We start from the raw sequence: 17,156 nt of genomic DNA, 5'->3' as shown, positions 1-17,156 counted from the left end.
AAAAATACCAAAATCCTTATCTTTGGAACAAATTTAGTGATATATAAACAAATATGATAATTTTCATGATTTGTGATTGCATTGTTTCAATTGAAGGCAGTTCTATAGACGCAGATTTCCTGAGGAAGCAGCAGATGACATGGCTGGGTTTCCTGGTCACATCTTATTGTAAACGTTCAAGCTAAAGTTGTCAGTTTCACCCTGATGATGCTGACTCCTCCAACAGATGCAGTACTGAATATCGGTTGGGAAATTTGTCACTGTTGCCGATAACATGTAATCATAACCATACTTTATTAGCCAAGTATGTTTTGCAACATTCAAGGAATTTGATTTGCCATACAGTCATACCAATAAAAAGCAACAAGACACACAAAATACATTTTAACAAAAAAAACATCCACCACAGCGACTCCTCACTTTCCTCACTGTGATGAAAGGCAAAAAAAAGTTCAATCTCTTCCCTTGTAATAAAACTAATCCCACAGAAAAATTTAGATGTCCACATCCCATGAAATATACATTTTCTTAAATGTGTTCCATAAAGTAGATTAAAAAAAATCTCAAAGTGCTTCCACTTAAATTTGTTAAGCTGTTGCTTATGTACACATGCTTGGAAAAAGTTTAATCTGTACCATTTGTTTCATGAAAATGTTATCCTAACAGGCATTTCTCCTTTAAGAGAAATTCAATACACATGACTTCTGAACACAAGCCATTATTCCTATTAGTATGAAGTTCCAATACCTTAATGAAGCCCAGAATACATGCATTTTAAGCACATTTTACAAGCTCAGCAAAGAAACAAAGCAAAACACTGTTGAGAAAGTTTATATTTAAGCCAAAGAAAGCAATTTAACTTTCCATAGTTCACTTTAGCTTCTGGCAATGATTCTTTCCCGTAAAAGCTAGATTTTAAACCTGTCGTATTAAATAACAATTTATGGAAGTTCTCAAGGGTACTCATACTAGTGGGAACTTCCTTTTGGTGATCTGCTCTAAATTACAGTAGCATTTGTGTATTTATTTATTGGGACTGATAGATTATTACATTTGATAGGACCAGCGTCAAACAGACCTTTTTTAAAACACACTTGTTATGAATAATATCACTGGTTGTATCGTGATCAACACAGATATTTGGCCAACCACAGCTGGATAGACTTACACTTATAAAGGGGTCAAATTATTAATCCACCCAATATTTGGCATTTTCTGGATATAAACTTAATTTTTGAACTAAGGTAGATTAGTAAATTTCAGTTACAAAAATTAAATCAGAAACTTTGAGCCTTTCTGTACATTGTTATGTTATTATATTACAACTATGAAGATAATCGTGACCATGAAAGCTTAGACATGTTGAAGGATCACTACCTGGCCACTCTCTTGACTTTGAAAGAGATCTCTTCAGTCCATCCTCCTCCAGAGCCTCTGAAGTGCTGAATTACCAATTCTGAAAGATATCTCGAGCTCCTTAGGTGCCGCATCATGAGTTTGTTCACACTCAGTCAGCCAGCTCCAAATGGTACACCCACTGAGAGAACACCAAATGTGTCATCAAGCCCTTGGGGCCCATTGTTGATCAAGGTGATCCGACAGGGCCGCTGACGTTCACCCATTTCTCTGCTCCCACCAGAAGTTATTTTTATATTTTAAATGTTTTATGTTATAAATACCAGCAAGTGTGAATGCAAATGGATGATGGTTATATGAAAGGTAATAAACAGGTTATTGGAGGGTTCACTTAGCGATCCTCAATTTCTCTCACCAGGCAGATGGAGGTGGAGGGTTTTGGTTCTTGCTACCCAGCAAGGAATGGTGAGGTTGTAAGGTACACAACCAAAAGTGACAAATCTGGATATGCACTCAATAGGATCCTGGAAAGCTAGATGACTAGAGCAATGGTCCAACTGGACTGCGTCTGCACAGTCTAGCCTTAAAAATAATCAACTGTTCACTTATTTTTCTTGTAGCAACACAGCTGTTACTTCCATGTTCTACAACTACATGCAGGTTTCTGGCTAAAGTTATGAAGCATCTCTGGGACAGGAAGAGAGGTAGTTTTCCCCCATGACCCAATAAGACAGTTCAATGGCCTGTTTGGAATAAAGGTGGAAGGGAAAATTGGCAAAGGATGGAGATCACAGAACTGCAGGAAACATGACATTATTGCAAAACAGTGGTTAGTTTTGCAAATTCTTATCGGTTGGCGATTTCATCTATTTACGTATATCCCCGCACAACATGCATTAAGTAACTTTCTCCACTTACATTTCTACAGAATGTTTATAAATGATGCTGAAGCACAATTTAAAGAATCCTTTTCAGGACTTTTCAAAACTTTAATAACCTAAAATGATGTAATTGGATACAAACACACTTCACATGCATTGAACTTCACTGCTGTTCTTCCCAAAGAGCTTTTTAACCAATTACTTAAAAATAGTTTAACACTCTACTGAAGAGAGATGGAAGAAAAACATTAATATTCCTATTATCAAATAATTTTCCAATTAAAAATCCAGATAAAATAGTTAAATCTCCATCAAAAGTAGAATTTGTGACGTATGTTAAATAAATACGTCACATTACGTCCATTAGCTATTAAAGCACTGAAGGAAACTTGTGAACAATTAACTGTTATCTATTCCACTCCACCCAATAACATTTCTCTCCAGTTCCGGTATTAAAGATCACAGGCGTGCCTCTTTGTTCTATTTGTCACTTTCAGGATAAAGGTCTACATTCAGCCCTACTTTAAATCACATCACAACATTGACAACATTTCCTTTTCCTGTATAAGATTTTTCAAACCCACCCAAAACCTCATACCTTATTGTACAATTTTGTCAAATTTGTTACACCCATGGCAATAGACATTAAAAAATCCTCAAAAGTGTGATGAACATTTAGACAATAAATTAATTTCACAAATATATATTTGAAGTCAACTTGTTCGTAACTTCTCACCATTTTCCAACACTAAATTATTTGCGTTTCCAGGTGAGAACATTTTTAAAAATGTGGCTTTCTTTTAAATATGGTGATGTAGATATTGACAGGATTAAAAGCACAACTTACAATTATTAACTGCAACACTTTTAAAACATTCTGCTAAACCATTCAAACAATAGATAATGTAATCAATGAGAAATCCAACCTCAGAACTGATCTTCTCCTCAGGCAATCCTTCTGGATAAAGGAAGACTTGCTTCTAATCCATTTTTATGGATTCTGATGTGACTGATGACGCCATTATGTGAAAACACTGAATCTTCCACAGATGGGGTGAGTGGTTGAGCGGGTGAGCAATAAGGCAATTGTGACTGGTGGACTCTTTCCGCCATTTTATAGAACTTTTGCATGCATCCAATACATGGATTCAAGTTAGGAAGAGGGGATGTTCAACGAGATCTGGGTGTCCTAGTGCATCAGTCACTGAAAGGAAGCATGCAGGTACAGCAGGCAGTGAAGAAAGCCAATGGAATGTTGGCCTTCGTAACAAGAGGAGTTGAGTATAAGAGCAAAGAGGTCCTTCTACAGTTGTACCGGGCCCTGGTGAGACCGCACCTGGAGTACTGTGTGCAGTTTTGGTCTCCAAATTTGAGGAAGGATATTCTTGCTATTGAGGGCGTGCAGCGTAGGTTCACTAGGTTGATTCCCGGAATGGCGGGACTGTCGTATGTTGAAAGGCTGGAGCAATTAGGCTTGTATACACTGGAATTTAGAAGGATGCGGGGGGATCTTATTGAAACGTATAAGATAATTAGGGGATTGGACACATTAGGCAGGAAACATGTTCCCAATGTTGGGGGAGTCCAGAACAAGGGGCCACAGTTTAAGAATAAGGGGTAGGCCATTTAGAACAGAGATGAGGAAGAACTTTTTCAGTCAGAGAGTGGTGAAGGTGTGGAATTCTCTGCCTCAGAAGGCAGTGGAGGCCAGTTCGTTGGATGCTTTCAAGAGAGAGCTGGATAGAGCTCTTAAGGATAGCGGAGTGAGGGGGTATGGGGAGAAGGCAGGAACGGGGTACTGATTGAGAGTGATCAGCCATGATCGCATTGAATGGCGGTGCTGGCTCGAAGGGCTGAATGGCCTACTCCTGCACCTATTGTCTATTGTCTATTGTCTATTGTCTATTGTCTATTGTCAAAGTTCCGAAAACGATTCTGAATCCTTCTCCTTCATTTTGTGCAGTCATGGGCCAGGGACGCTGTGCGAGTGGGGATTTTGTATTTTCACCAAAGATAAGACACAAAATGCTGGAGTAACTCAGCGAGTCAGAACCCTTACAGTCTGAAGAAGGATTCTGACCTGAAACTTCACCTATTCTTTGACTCCAGAGATGCTGCCTGAACCGCTGAGTTACTTCAGCATTTGTGTCTATCTTCGGTATAAACCAGCATCTGCAGTTCCTTCCTATGCCAAGCAGGCTTTCAACAAGTCCTTAAATGTCATTCTCCATGTGCCTGAAAGGTTCTTCCAGTGTCAGAGCTTGGGGGAAAAAAACACCCACTTGTTGTTGAGCATGCAAGTGATACAGCCTGCCCAACAAAGCTGATTGAGGGCAAGTAGGGCCTCAGTGCTGGGGCTGATGGTCTGGGAGAGGAAATTGATGATGCTTTGCTTATTCTTGCTGTGACTTGGAATATTTTGTAGAGAAAGAGTTGATGGTATCTTTTCAATGCCTTGAGGTACCTGCTGGGAGTAGAGTCCAGGACACCATAGGGCATGGGTCAATGCTGCCTGGTAGACCACGAGCTTTAAGATCTTGATCTTCAAAACTCCTTTTGTTGGCCCTCTGAAGGCAATGCTAAATTTTATCATCAATGTTTGCCTAGTGGTTGACCAGTTATAGGACTTTTATTGTGGAGGGCAATGATGCAAAGCAGAGGCATGTTGTTGGGAGGACGTTCGTCTAGCAGATGTTCAATGCAAGCCTCACTCCTCTCATGTAGTTCACTGAATAAGCCGACAAAGGCCTGGAGCTCAGTCTCATGCGCACACACACAATTACACTGGCGATGTCTGCACACAGCAGTTTGACTAGTGAGGTCAGAGTGACCTTGGTTCTGGTGTGTCGCTGCCAAAATTTAAAGTTTCCCATTAGTTCTTAAGTTTAGCTCCAATCCCACAGGAAGTTTGTTGGACGTGAGGTACAACATGCAACTAGAAAGATTGAAAACTGAGTTGGTGCAATGATGTGATCTTACTTGATGCCGGATTTCACTGATATCGCCTGTGTTGTGCATCCACTGATTAAGGTCATGTCTTACTTGCCATCGTGAAATATACCCAAGGTGGAGACAAATTTCTGTGGCAGTCAAATGTTACAAATGTTCCCAGTCGCTCCTCGTCAATGGAGTTAAAGGTTTCCCTGAGGCTTGAAAAAAACCCAATGTATAATGTTTGCTGCTGCGAGTTGCTGCGTTTTGGAGTTCTCCACCATACAAACAACAGCAAAGGTACTATTTAAATGTAATCCAGCCAGAGACGCAGAGCAAGGATACATTACTGTGTTTATTACACCCTGCTTTATAGTTGCAATGACCTGTCAACATTTTTAAATATAATCTTTCATAACAATCACCCAAAATCAACATTTGAATAAATTGTAACATTATTTCATGATGATTTCATTTTCTTTGATAGTTGAAGGAAAATTAAATGTCAAATGGATGTCACTGAAAGTTTCTATATCATTGTTTAAAATATTTCAATAATGGCTTTGTTCAAAGTTACAAATTCAATGTGGATTGCAAAACATTCAGAGGTAATATATATCAACACTCTTTAATTTTATTACTCTGCCAGACAGTACAAACAAAAATTAATCCTGGAACAACTGCAGTTAAAAAATTATAAAATGCACATAGAAGCAGAACAAACCAAATCAGAGTTTGCAGTCGATAGGTTCTGTCAGTCAAATATTCTTAGGATCATGTTCTTTGAAAAGGCAAATTAAATCTACCTGCCTTTACTTGCTAACAGCATCCCCAATCAACCCGAGTCTGAAGAAGGGTCTTGATCCGAAAAGTCACCTATTCCTTCTCTCCAGAGATGCTGCCTGTCCCGCTGAGTTACTCCGGCATTTGGTGTCTACCTTGGATTTAAACCAGCATCTGCAGTTCTTTCCTACACAACCTTTACAAGTTCCTGTTTAATGCCAACAAAATTAGCATTGCCCCAATTTAGGACTTAAACCTGTGAACAAGTCCTATGTTGTTCCAAAATTAATCAAACCATTTTAAAAGTGTGTGTCAAGTGTCTTAAGCCTATATTAACTTCCTATTATTTCCTTAAAGCTTTTTGGTCTAATTTTTGGTTCTGTCAACATCTCTCTCATTAAATTCATGTTGCCACACCTTGAATGGAACCTGGGATAGTCACAAGAAGCTGGAGTAACACAGTGGGTCAGACAGCATCTCTGGGCTTGTGCTGTCTGGAATTTAGAAAGATGAGAGGGGATCTCATAGAAACATAGAAAATTCTTCAAGGATTGGACAGGCTAGATGCAGGAAAAATGGTCCTGATGTTGGGGGAGTTCAGAACAGGGGTCACTGTTTAAGAATAAGGGGTTGGCCATTTAGGATTGAGATGAGGAAAAACTTTTACACACAGTGAGTTGTGGATCTGTGGAATTCTCTGCCACGGAAGGCAGTGGAGGCAAATTTACTGGGTGTTTTCAAGAGGGAGTTAGATTTAGCTCTTAGGGCTAAACAAATCAAGGGATATGGGGAAAAAGCAGGAACAGGGTACTCATTTTAGATGATCAGCCATGATCATATTGGCTCAAAGGGCCAAATGGCCTGCTCCTGCATCTATTTTTCTATGTTCCTATGTTTCTAACATGGAACCTGTGAGCGGAGCCACCACAGTTGCAGGACACTGCCCACCAGTTCTTTCACCCGACCATCTTTCTGCTTCACACAACTTTTTTCCCTTTCTTTCAATTATTTGTGTTACTGCAGCTTTCATTTATGTTTTCTTTTTTCTTTTTTTCATTGTACCTGGCTAAAAATAGTTTTACATGTCTGCATATTTTCTGTAATCAATCTAATATAGTCGTTCCCATGCGGTGCATAATTAGCACAAACTAATGTGCCAAATGGCATTTCTTTGAAGGACCCCGACCCAAAACATTACCGATCCATGTTCCCCAGAGTTGCTGCCTGACCCGCTGAGTTACTCCAGCACTCTGTGAAACGTCACCTATCCATGTTCTCCACAGATGCTGCTTGACCCACTGAGTTACTCCAGCACTCTGTGAAACGTCACCTATCCATGTTCTCCACAGATGCTGCCTGACCCGCTGAGTTACTCCAGCACTCTGAAACGTCGCCTATCCATGTTCTCCACAGATGTTGCCTGACCCAGAGTTACTCCAGCACTCTGTGAAACGTCACCTATCCATGTTCTCCACAGATGTTGCCTGACCCACTGAGTTACTCCAGCACTCTGTGAAACGTCACCTATCCATGTTCTCCACAGATGCTGTCTGACCCGCTGAGTTACTCCAGCACTCTGTGAAACGTCACCTATCCATGTTCTCCACAGATGCTGCCTGACCCGCTGAGTTACTCCAGCACTCTGTGAAACGTCACCTATCCATGTTCTCCACAGATGCTGCCTGACCCGCTGAGTTACTGCAGCATTTTGGGCCCTTCCTTGGGAAACTAGCATCTGCAGTTTCCGGTTTCTAAACTTGGTTTCGGCATTATTCTATTTGTGTGTTTGATGTAATTCTGTGCATTTCATTTTGCAATTAGACTTAGCAATGAAAACGTCAGATTGACAAAAGAACGAATGATCCAACTGATCTCTTTCTCAGTCATTGAGACTTGCTTTCCCTTCAATCAACAATTTGACAGACCATTTCAGTCAATCACAACTTTATACCAACATATCTAAAAATACACTCTCAATAAAACTCTGCAAAGGTTTTCATCTACTACTAATATAATCATATACTCTACACAAGCCGGCTAAATCTTAGGGATCTAACTATAATTTACACACTTATGCCAAATTAATTATTCTGGTGAAGAAACAACAAAAATGAATAAAAGCAAAAGGAAAATGGTATTAAAGAAATAGTGAAATAATGGATATAAAGCTTTAGCACCAACCACAATTATTACAAAATGTTAATTTCTGAGGTGTAAACCTGAAACTTTTCACATGCAGCTTACTTTAATTCTCAATACTGCACACGAATACATCACAATGACTGATGTTTGGAACGTTGATTAAGAGGAAGAAAGCTAACTGCAGCACAATTGTTTGCTAACTATCTTTAAAAAAGTGTTAAACAACAATGAACCCTGTTGTGAGAAAGCTGTTGTGTTAATATTTACAACAGATTTCATAGCCGTGTTAAACATTTGCCCAGAACCTATAACTTCAATAATATTTCTGCCCCCTACTGTTCAAAACTGTTATCTGTACACTGAAAATGTCAAAGGGATTGCATTGTCACATTTGAGAGATAAAACTAATTTTGCAATTTCCTAATTGTCAATTAAATTTGTTACTCTGAAACTGAGGAACGGGCCAAGTGTGGTGATTACACTCTAAAAGTTTCAGGCAACTTACATTAATTCATTTATGTTATTAAGAGCCTTCTAAACAAACTGGCAATTCATTAAACTACATTTTTATGGAAACATTGCAGTTTTAATAGACATCTCCAATGAGCCAATAATTACAATAATTTTATTTACAAAAACTTAACTGTACTTTTTGCTGATCCATGAACTAAAATTTATATTATGTATTTCAAGAGAATCATGTTTCTCAACAACGCCTCACGGCAGCACTGATTTGATTAAATTTTGCTTCTTACCTTGACTGACATTCAAGGGGTATATATTGCAACACATTTCAAAATATCAATCAGGAATTATACTTTTGTAATACTTTCTACAAAAGTACATTTTTAAAAAATGAACATTCAAAGACCTAATGAAGAAGATTCTTAAGTATACAGTGCCATCCAGAATGTTTGGGATAAAGACCCATCATTTATTTATTTGCCTCTGTACTCCACAATTTCAGATTTATAATAGAAAAAATCACTTGTGGTTAAAGTGCACATTGTCAGATTTTAATAAAGGCCATTTTTATACATTTTAATTTCACCATGTAGAAATGACGGCAGTGTTTATACATAGTCCCCCCATTTCAGGGCACCATAATGTTTGGGACACAGCAATGTCATGTAAATGAAAGTAGTCATGTTTCGTATTTTGTTGCATATCCTTTGCATGCAATGACTGCTTGAAGTCTGCGATTCATGGACATCAACAGTTGCTGGGTGTCTTCTCTAGTGATGCTCTGCCAGGCCTGTATTGCAGCCATCTATAGCTTATGCTTGTTTTGGGGGCTAGTCCCCTTCAGTTTTCTCTTCAGCATATAAAAGGCATGCTCAATTGGGTTCGGATTGGGTGATTGACTTCGCCACTCAAGAATTGACCATTTTTTAGCTTTGAAAAACTCCTTTGTTGCTTTAGCAGTATGTTTGGGATCATTGTCTTGCTATAGAATGAACTGCCGGCCAATGAGTTTTGAGGCATTTGTTTGAACTTGAGCAGATAGGGTGTGTCTATACACTTCAGAATTCATTGTGCTACTACCATCAGTAGGTGTATCATCAATGAAGATAAGTCAGCCAGTACCTTCAGCAGCCATACATGCCCAGGCCATAACACCCCCACCACCGTGATTCACAGATGAGGTGGTATGCTTTGGATCTTGGGCAGTTCCTTCTCCCCTCCGTACTTTGCTCTTGCCATCACTCTAATATAAGTTCATCTTCGTCACATCTGCCGCAAGATCTTTTTCCAGAACTGTGGTGGCTCTTTTAAGTACTTCTTGGCAAACTTTAACCTGGCCATCCTATTTTTGTGGCCAACCAGTGGTTTGCGTCTTGCAGTGTAGCTTCTGGGGGGGGAGGGGGGGCAGCATGTATAAACACTGCTGTAATTTCTACATGGTGACATCAAAATGTATAAAAACACCCTTTCATAAAATCTAACAATGTGCACTTTAACCACATGTAATTTTTTCCATTACAAGTCTCAGATTGTGGGGTACAGAGGCAAATAAATAAATGATGGCTCTTTGTCCCAAACATTATGGAGGGCACTATAGCTTTCAACAGAATAAATGCTGAACTCAAAGAAAACGTGATGGAAATGCTTGTATATCGAGCAGTTTCTGTGGAAAGAGAAATAGAATTAATGTCACAGGTCCATCATCAGATGAAACATTAACTCTGTTTCCTCTCCACAAGTCCTGACTACTTTGTTGAGTATTGCCAGGATTCCCTGCTTTTATTTCCATCTCTAACATTTGCAATATTTTCTTTTGAAAAAATATAGAACTGATCAAAGTGCAAACAACAAACATAAAACTGGTTTCTCTGCGGTGATGTAAACAAGTTGAAACTTTTGAGGAGGAAGTTAGATAATTAATTCAAGCTCGTCATCTATGTTGGATAATTATGGTGGGTTCTGAGTGCTACTGTATATACTGCTAACAGAACATCAAGTTATGCCGAGGAAACCCCTGACAATCCACCATCTAATTTTGTTTTAAATGGTTCAGCATCGGGTTCTGATCGCTAAACCCACCCACCCCTCCCCCCGTTTCCTATATTCACTTTAAATTCACCGGGGCCCTGTTCCATGCTCCTTTTACATTTACTGGGAGTCCATTGTCATGTTCCATTCATCTTCTTTTATATCCACAGGACCCTCATTCCACTCCCTTTTAAATCCACGGGATGCCTATTCCCACTCTCCAGGGGATCTCACTCTCACACAGTCTCTCAACTCACCTTGCCTGATTTTCTTGCTTCCTTTAAATGCAACTGGTTCACTGGTAAATCTAAAACACTGCTGTGGAACATCCAAAAAGAAAATCCAAAGCATGTTGAGATATCAGTAAGAATAACATCCAAAAGTCCAGAATTTATGTCCGTCCAGCCCTACTAATGTTTCCAAGATGCCAGAGTTTTACCATAAAGATACTATAGAACCTGCTTGTAAAATACTAATCATGAGCCATGAAATTTATTACCATCCAGCAAAAACAAACTAGTTACTTGCTAAAACTTCAAATATATATTGAAACCCCTGGATAGAATGCGTCCATATTCTGTGGTGGAACAGATGATGAGAGGAAGAGAGAAGTATTGATTTTATTCCAGATCTAAAACTTACTTTCCACTGCTCCCTGGGCAGAAGCTTTGCCACCACAACATCACCATTCAAAGCTCTGTTTCGAGGAATGACACCATCGATAAAAATATCTCGAGTTCCATCCTGAGAAAGAAAATATGATCAAAATAATGTTTGAACATAACATAATAACAGCAGATAAATGTTGACTAATATGCAGAAACAGGCTAGTTTACAGAAAAAGACAAAAAGTACTGGAGTAACTCAGCTAGTCAGGCAGCATGCCTGGAAAAGGACCCCAACCCGAAACATCACCTATCCATGTTCTCCAGGAATGCTGCCTGACCTGTTGAGTTATACCAGTACTTTGTGCCTTTTAATATCAACTAGTGTTAGATTACTTGACCTGAGTGTGCTTATCATTTTCCAAGATTTTAAATTTGACAAAAAATCAGATACTCAAAAATACTACGAGATTAAGGAGAAAATGACTCAAGGCCATGTGAGCTAAGTTGCACACTATTTAGGAGTTAACCATTCCATCTATAAATAAAATCTCATTTTGATTGCCCCATTAGATTTTGCTTTAAATTGGAGAAACATAGTTAGTTCTACGCCCTGGAAAAGAGTACTCCTTGCACACAATACCAGTGGAAGCAAGAAGACGCTACTGAAGAGCACCCTGGCCATGAAACATAACATTCTGCATCATTTTTTCAGTTATCGCAATTAGATGGGAACTATGCTAAAAAAAACAGGCGGCCTGGAGCACCAAAGGGCTTACACACTCATCATTCTCTTGAAACCACAAAAGAAAACAAGAAATTTCAAAGACACAAAGTGCTGGGGAACTCAGCGGGACAGGCAGCATCTCTGGGGAACATGGATTGGTGACGTTTCACATCGGGACCCTTCTTCAGACTGAATGTGGGGGGGGGGGGGGGGGGAAATGGGGGAAGGAAAGCTGTGAGAGAGGAGAGACAGGACAAAGAGTGGCAGGCAATGCTGATGGAAACTTCATGCATGTTGCTGTCTTATAACAGGTTGGTCCATGTAGTTTAAATCTTATAAAAGATAAAGTCCTGGAAGTACCTTGGAAGTCAAGCAACAACTGCAGAGAGAACCCTGAGGTTCTACATCTTTCATCAGAATTTGAAGAATTAAGTATTTAAATATGTTTTATGATATGCAATCAGCACATGGAACCATGCTGATAATTAATGCTGTCACCAAATATTTATATTCTGCTAATGACTACCTTAAGACTTACTTGTCTTCCTCTCAATATTTTCAGAGTTAAATATACAAATGCAAGTCAGTTTGTTCAGATGGAAATCTATTACAGGTTTTGCACAATATATTGTTTCTGACCTTTATTTGACATATTGACTTCACAATCAGTATCTATTATACAATGTTCACAACATTGTAAAGATTTATTTCAACTTCTAATATAAAGTGCACTTTAGAAACTAAGCACACAAATTATAAATAATAATTTGCTCTGAAAAAGCGTTTCGAAAACCAATATAATGATACTTACAGTGGAGGGAATAAAGGCTTCATGATACTTTTTAGGATTAATTCTCAGCACACCCTGTAAAAGCCAATAAAAATTATGATCTTAATTTTCCCAATCATACACATTTTGAAGCACTGGCTATAAATCTAAAGAACTGAACAAGTCTCGCAAGGTAATGTCAAACATTCATACAGGCAGAAGAACAATATGAAAAGGTAGAAATAAGATCATCAAATAAAACAGAAACAATTAAACAAGAGGCCAAATTAAAAGTTTCCTTTATCTTAAACTTCTCAAAGACTTCCAAAATAAACTGGCTACACTTTACAAAAGTATATTATTGGTTGTAAAAATGCAGTAAAGTTGCAAAAAAAAAGCCCCTGCAAAATTCCACGTTTCTCTGTTAAAATAATGTAGCCTACAATATAATGTACTTTTGCTTTTCTGATGTTCTTTTATTTCCAGTTTTGCTGATGCAAAATGCAAATGGTCTTCAAACATTAACAAAAGAATATTAATGCAACGTACGACTGAATCACCTGTCTGTCACCTTCACCTAGTGCCATTTGAATTGACTTGCAAAACTGCATCAACAAAGCAGGGAGTCACGGAGAGTGGTCCCTGCGGAAAGCAATAGACAATAGACAATAGGTGCAGGAGTAGGCCATTCGGCCCTTCGAGCCAGCACCGCCATTCAATGTGATCATGGCTGATCATTCTCAATCAGTACCCCGTTCCTGCTTTCTCCCCATACCCCATGACTCCGCTATCCTTAAGAGCTCTATCTAGCTCTCTCTTGAATGTATTCAGAGAATTGGCCTCCACTGCCCTCTGAGGCAGAGAATTCCACAGATTCACAACTCTCTGACTAAAAAAGTTTTTCCTCATCTCTGTTCTAAATGGCCTACCCCTTATTCTTAAACTGTGGCCCCTGGTTCTGGACTCCCCCAACATTGGGAACATGTTTCCTGCCTCTAACATGTCCAACCCCTTAATAATCTTATACGTTTCGATAAGATCCCCTCTCATCCTTCTAAATTCCTAAAAAGCAGAAAGGAGTGGGGAAGGGAAGAGGTGTATAGTGGTGAGATGAAGTTGGAGCTGGGTCATCAGTCACACCTTCCAGTGTTATCTTTCTCCCCCCACCCCATTCTGCTTTCTCAGGGATCAGTTCAGTTCAGTTTAGTTTAGTTTAGTTTATTGTAACATGTACCCAAGTACAGTGAAAAGCTTTTGATGCGTGCTATCAAGTCAGCAGAAAGACAATATATTATTACAATTGATCCATTTACAGCGTATAGATACATAGATACATAGATCTGACCACCAAAACATTTTTATATGGTATTTTCAAAGAATTATCACTGATTATCATTGGTGTTTCTCAAGGTTTAGATGATAAGATTCACATTTGAAAATTTACAATAAAATTAAGTTGCAAAATGCTTATGTATTTGTAATGAACTACTTTTGGCTGGCAGTGATAATCTTGTTCGCAGGTATTGTTGTCACTGGCAATTAGTTGAATTTGAGATTACTGGTTCAGTGAGAAATGATGGCCAACTGCAAGAATTATTTCCTGTGAGTAATGTTTAGGTTTAACATTCACCAACACAGATAGCCAAGATCTTGATTTAACAATACCCAAAAGTCAATGAACCGTAACCCTAATGCATGCTACCCCTGGATAGGCATTTATGTTCTGGGAATTAAACTAAAATCCAGGGTATTCATAACTAAGTCAAACTAAGTGTAAGAAAATAACTGCAGATGCTGGTACAAATCGTAGGTATTTATTCACAAAATGCTGGAATAACTCAGCAGGTCAGGCAGCATCTCAGGAGAGAAGGAATGGGTGCCGTTTCGGGTCGAGACCCTTCTTCAGACTGAAGAATGGTCTCGACCCGAAAAGTCAAACTAAGTGGTCATTCTCCAGCCATTATGTCCCCCATTATAACAGAAATTTTACTAAAGGAAATATTCATTGAATATCACAATTAAATGTAACCTATTTCTTTATGTACACAACATAAACAACATTAACTTTGACTTAATATATGGTTTAATCTTGTGTTCATGTTAGAAATACTTAATCAAAAAGTCCTTTGGGCTCAGAGAATTTTCAGTGCAACCATCTGATTTGTGACATCTCCTAATTTTACCAATCACATTGTGATGCCAATGGCAAAGGAGCTGAGCAACAGAGGAAAGGAAGATAATGGAAAAGGAAATGTGCTGTCCTCTTAGATGTACCAGTTATACCTGCATTGCAATGACTCCAATGTCCTTATGAATTTGATCTCTAATATTTTTCAATTCCAAATGTGAAATAAATATCATTTCTATATATCACGTAAATTATATTAATTTACTAGTTTCATAATATCATCACCTACACAAAACAACTGATATATATATATGACTGCAACATCTAATTCCTCATTCCAGCTTCTTTTTAAAAAATGCATATGCTATTTTATCTACTATTCTTCAATTAAGTGATTAATTACCTGCACAAGTTCTCCTCTTTTCAAGCCAGTTGAAACTTCACTGGTTGGCAAGTAGGGTTCAAATATCTTCTTCCTCCTCGCTCGACTACTCCTACTCCGACTCCATTTATCATTGAGGTTTGAACGTAAAGCTAAGTTCCCTGCTGTAATGAACAAAGATGCAATTGTTATAATTATGGATATACATTTCCTCTCGCCTGGCTAAACCTCAGAAGGTTCATACATTGGACATCATGTCTTTAGTCAACACTTCCCTACCTTCTATGTCTTAGCAAGTGTGAAGTGACAGGGTAGACAATCAAAACATTGGACATTACGCACATTGGAAATGGCAAAGAATAGAGGCCATAGCTTTAAGGTGAGAGAGGCAAAGTTTAAAGGAGATGCATATGGCAAGTTTTTCTTCTATGCGGAGGGTGGTGAGTGCCTGAAACGCTCTGCTGGGGGTGGTGGTGGAGGCAGATATGATAGTGTCGTTTAAGAATAGGCATTTAGATATGCAGGGAATGGAGGGATATAGATTATATGCAAGCAGATGAGAATTGTTCTGGGTATCACACAGACATTGTGGGCCGAAGGACCTGTTCCTGTGCTGACTGGTCTATGATACATTCCAGAAGGACAATTGTTAAGCACAGATTCTATGTCACATACATTGACCGAGGTCCAATGTGAAATAGCAAACCAAAGGAATTATTTTCAGATCTCATGTGATACTGCTATTCAAAACTACTTAGTGCAAATAGCTCATCAGATTTGGTGTAACCAGAAAGAGGAATAGTGAGGAGATACATATCAGAAAAGTAATATTTTCTCCATTTCAATGCATTCAATGCCATTTGCCATTGAGCAGCCAATGTTTGCCACACATTCTGACCTGTTAAGTTTGTTAACTTGTTTGAATGTTTAAATTTCCCTTCTACAATAAGTGCGAACAAACGTACAATATTAACAGCAATCTCAAAGTATCATCTAAATGGGGAGAGACTGCAATGGGAAGGAGTGCAGAGGGATCTAGATGTTCTTGTACATGAATCACAAATGGTTAAGAAGGATAATTACGTTCTGGGCTGCATGGCATAGAGCTTGGAGTTTAGAAATTGCAAAGTATTGTTTCAATTATACAGGGTATTGCTGAGTCCACACCTGGACGAGGGTGTATAATTTTATGTAGCCATATTTAAATAAGATGTTTGCATTGGAGGCTGTCCAAAAGCGATTCACTAGGCTAATTCCTGGGATGAAAGGGCTGTCCTCTCACAACAGACACAACACACACAAGAGATCTGTATTCTCAGTTCAGACAAATGAAAGAGAAATCATGAGTTTTCAAAATATACGCAAGAATTTAGAATTATTTGTTGCTTAACCATTGTATTAAAGAGTACACCAATGGGTGAACAGGACTTTGTGTGGGTGAGACACAGATACCATAGGTTTGCATGCCAGATTTGATAAGGTTATCATGAGTGCATGGGGTAAATTCAGTAAATCTGAAAATATAGAGATAACAAAGGGAATTGTTAAGGATATGGAAATACTGGTCTCGTTTTGGTGTATTGTACACTTAAACTATCCCCATCTTCCTGTATATAGTATATATCATTCCTGTTCATGTGCTTCTCTTAATTACTCTTAATCAGTGCTATTGTATCAGCTTCCACCACCTCCTCTGGCACCTTTGCTCTAGTGTAAAATTAAAACATATAAAATTATTAAGGGATTGGACAGGCTAGATGCAGGAAACATGTTCCCGATGTTGGGGGAGTCCAGAACCAGGGACCACAGTTTAAGAATAAGGGGTAGTCCATTTAGAACTGAGATGAGGAAAAACGTTTTCACACAGAGAGTTGTGAATTTGTGGAATTCTCTGCCTCAGAGGCAGTGGAGGCTGATTCACTGGATGCATTCAAAAGAGAGTGAGATAGTGCTCTCAGG

At 38.7% G+C, this 17,156-nt stretch overlaps 1 protein-coding gene across 1 annotated transcript in view; it reads right to left on the bottom strand.

Moving 5' to 3' along the window:
- Positions 1–17,156, bottom strand: part of dis3l2 (DIS3 like 3'-5' exoribonuclease 2) — a 150,959-nt gene that overhangs the window by 105,326 nt on the left and 28,477 nt on the right. Inside the window, exons 3-5 of the mRNA XM_078410894.1 lie at positions 15,219–15,361; positions 12,730–12,783; positions 11,229–11,330 (exon numbers count right to left, since the gene is read on the bottom strand). Coding sequence (XP_078267020.1) covers positions 11,229–11,330; positions 12,730–12,783; positions 15,219–15,361 — 299 coding nt within the window. The remainder of the gene's footprint in view (positions 1–11,228; positions 11,331–12,729; positions 12,784–15,218; positions 15,362–17,156) is intronic.

Source organism: Rhinoraja longicauda, chromosome 13, assembly GCF_053455715.1.
Source record: "Rhinoraja longicauda isolate Sanriku21f chromosome 13, sRhiLon1.1, whole genome shotgun sequence".
NCBI classification, from domain to species: Eukaryota; Metazoa; Chordata; class Chondrichthyes; order Rajiformes; family Arhynchobatidae; genus Rhinoraja; species Rhinoraja longicauda.
The sequence above is the reverse complement of the archived record's forward strand: the minus strand, read 5'-3'. Positions and strand labels throughout refer to the sequence as shown.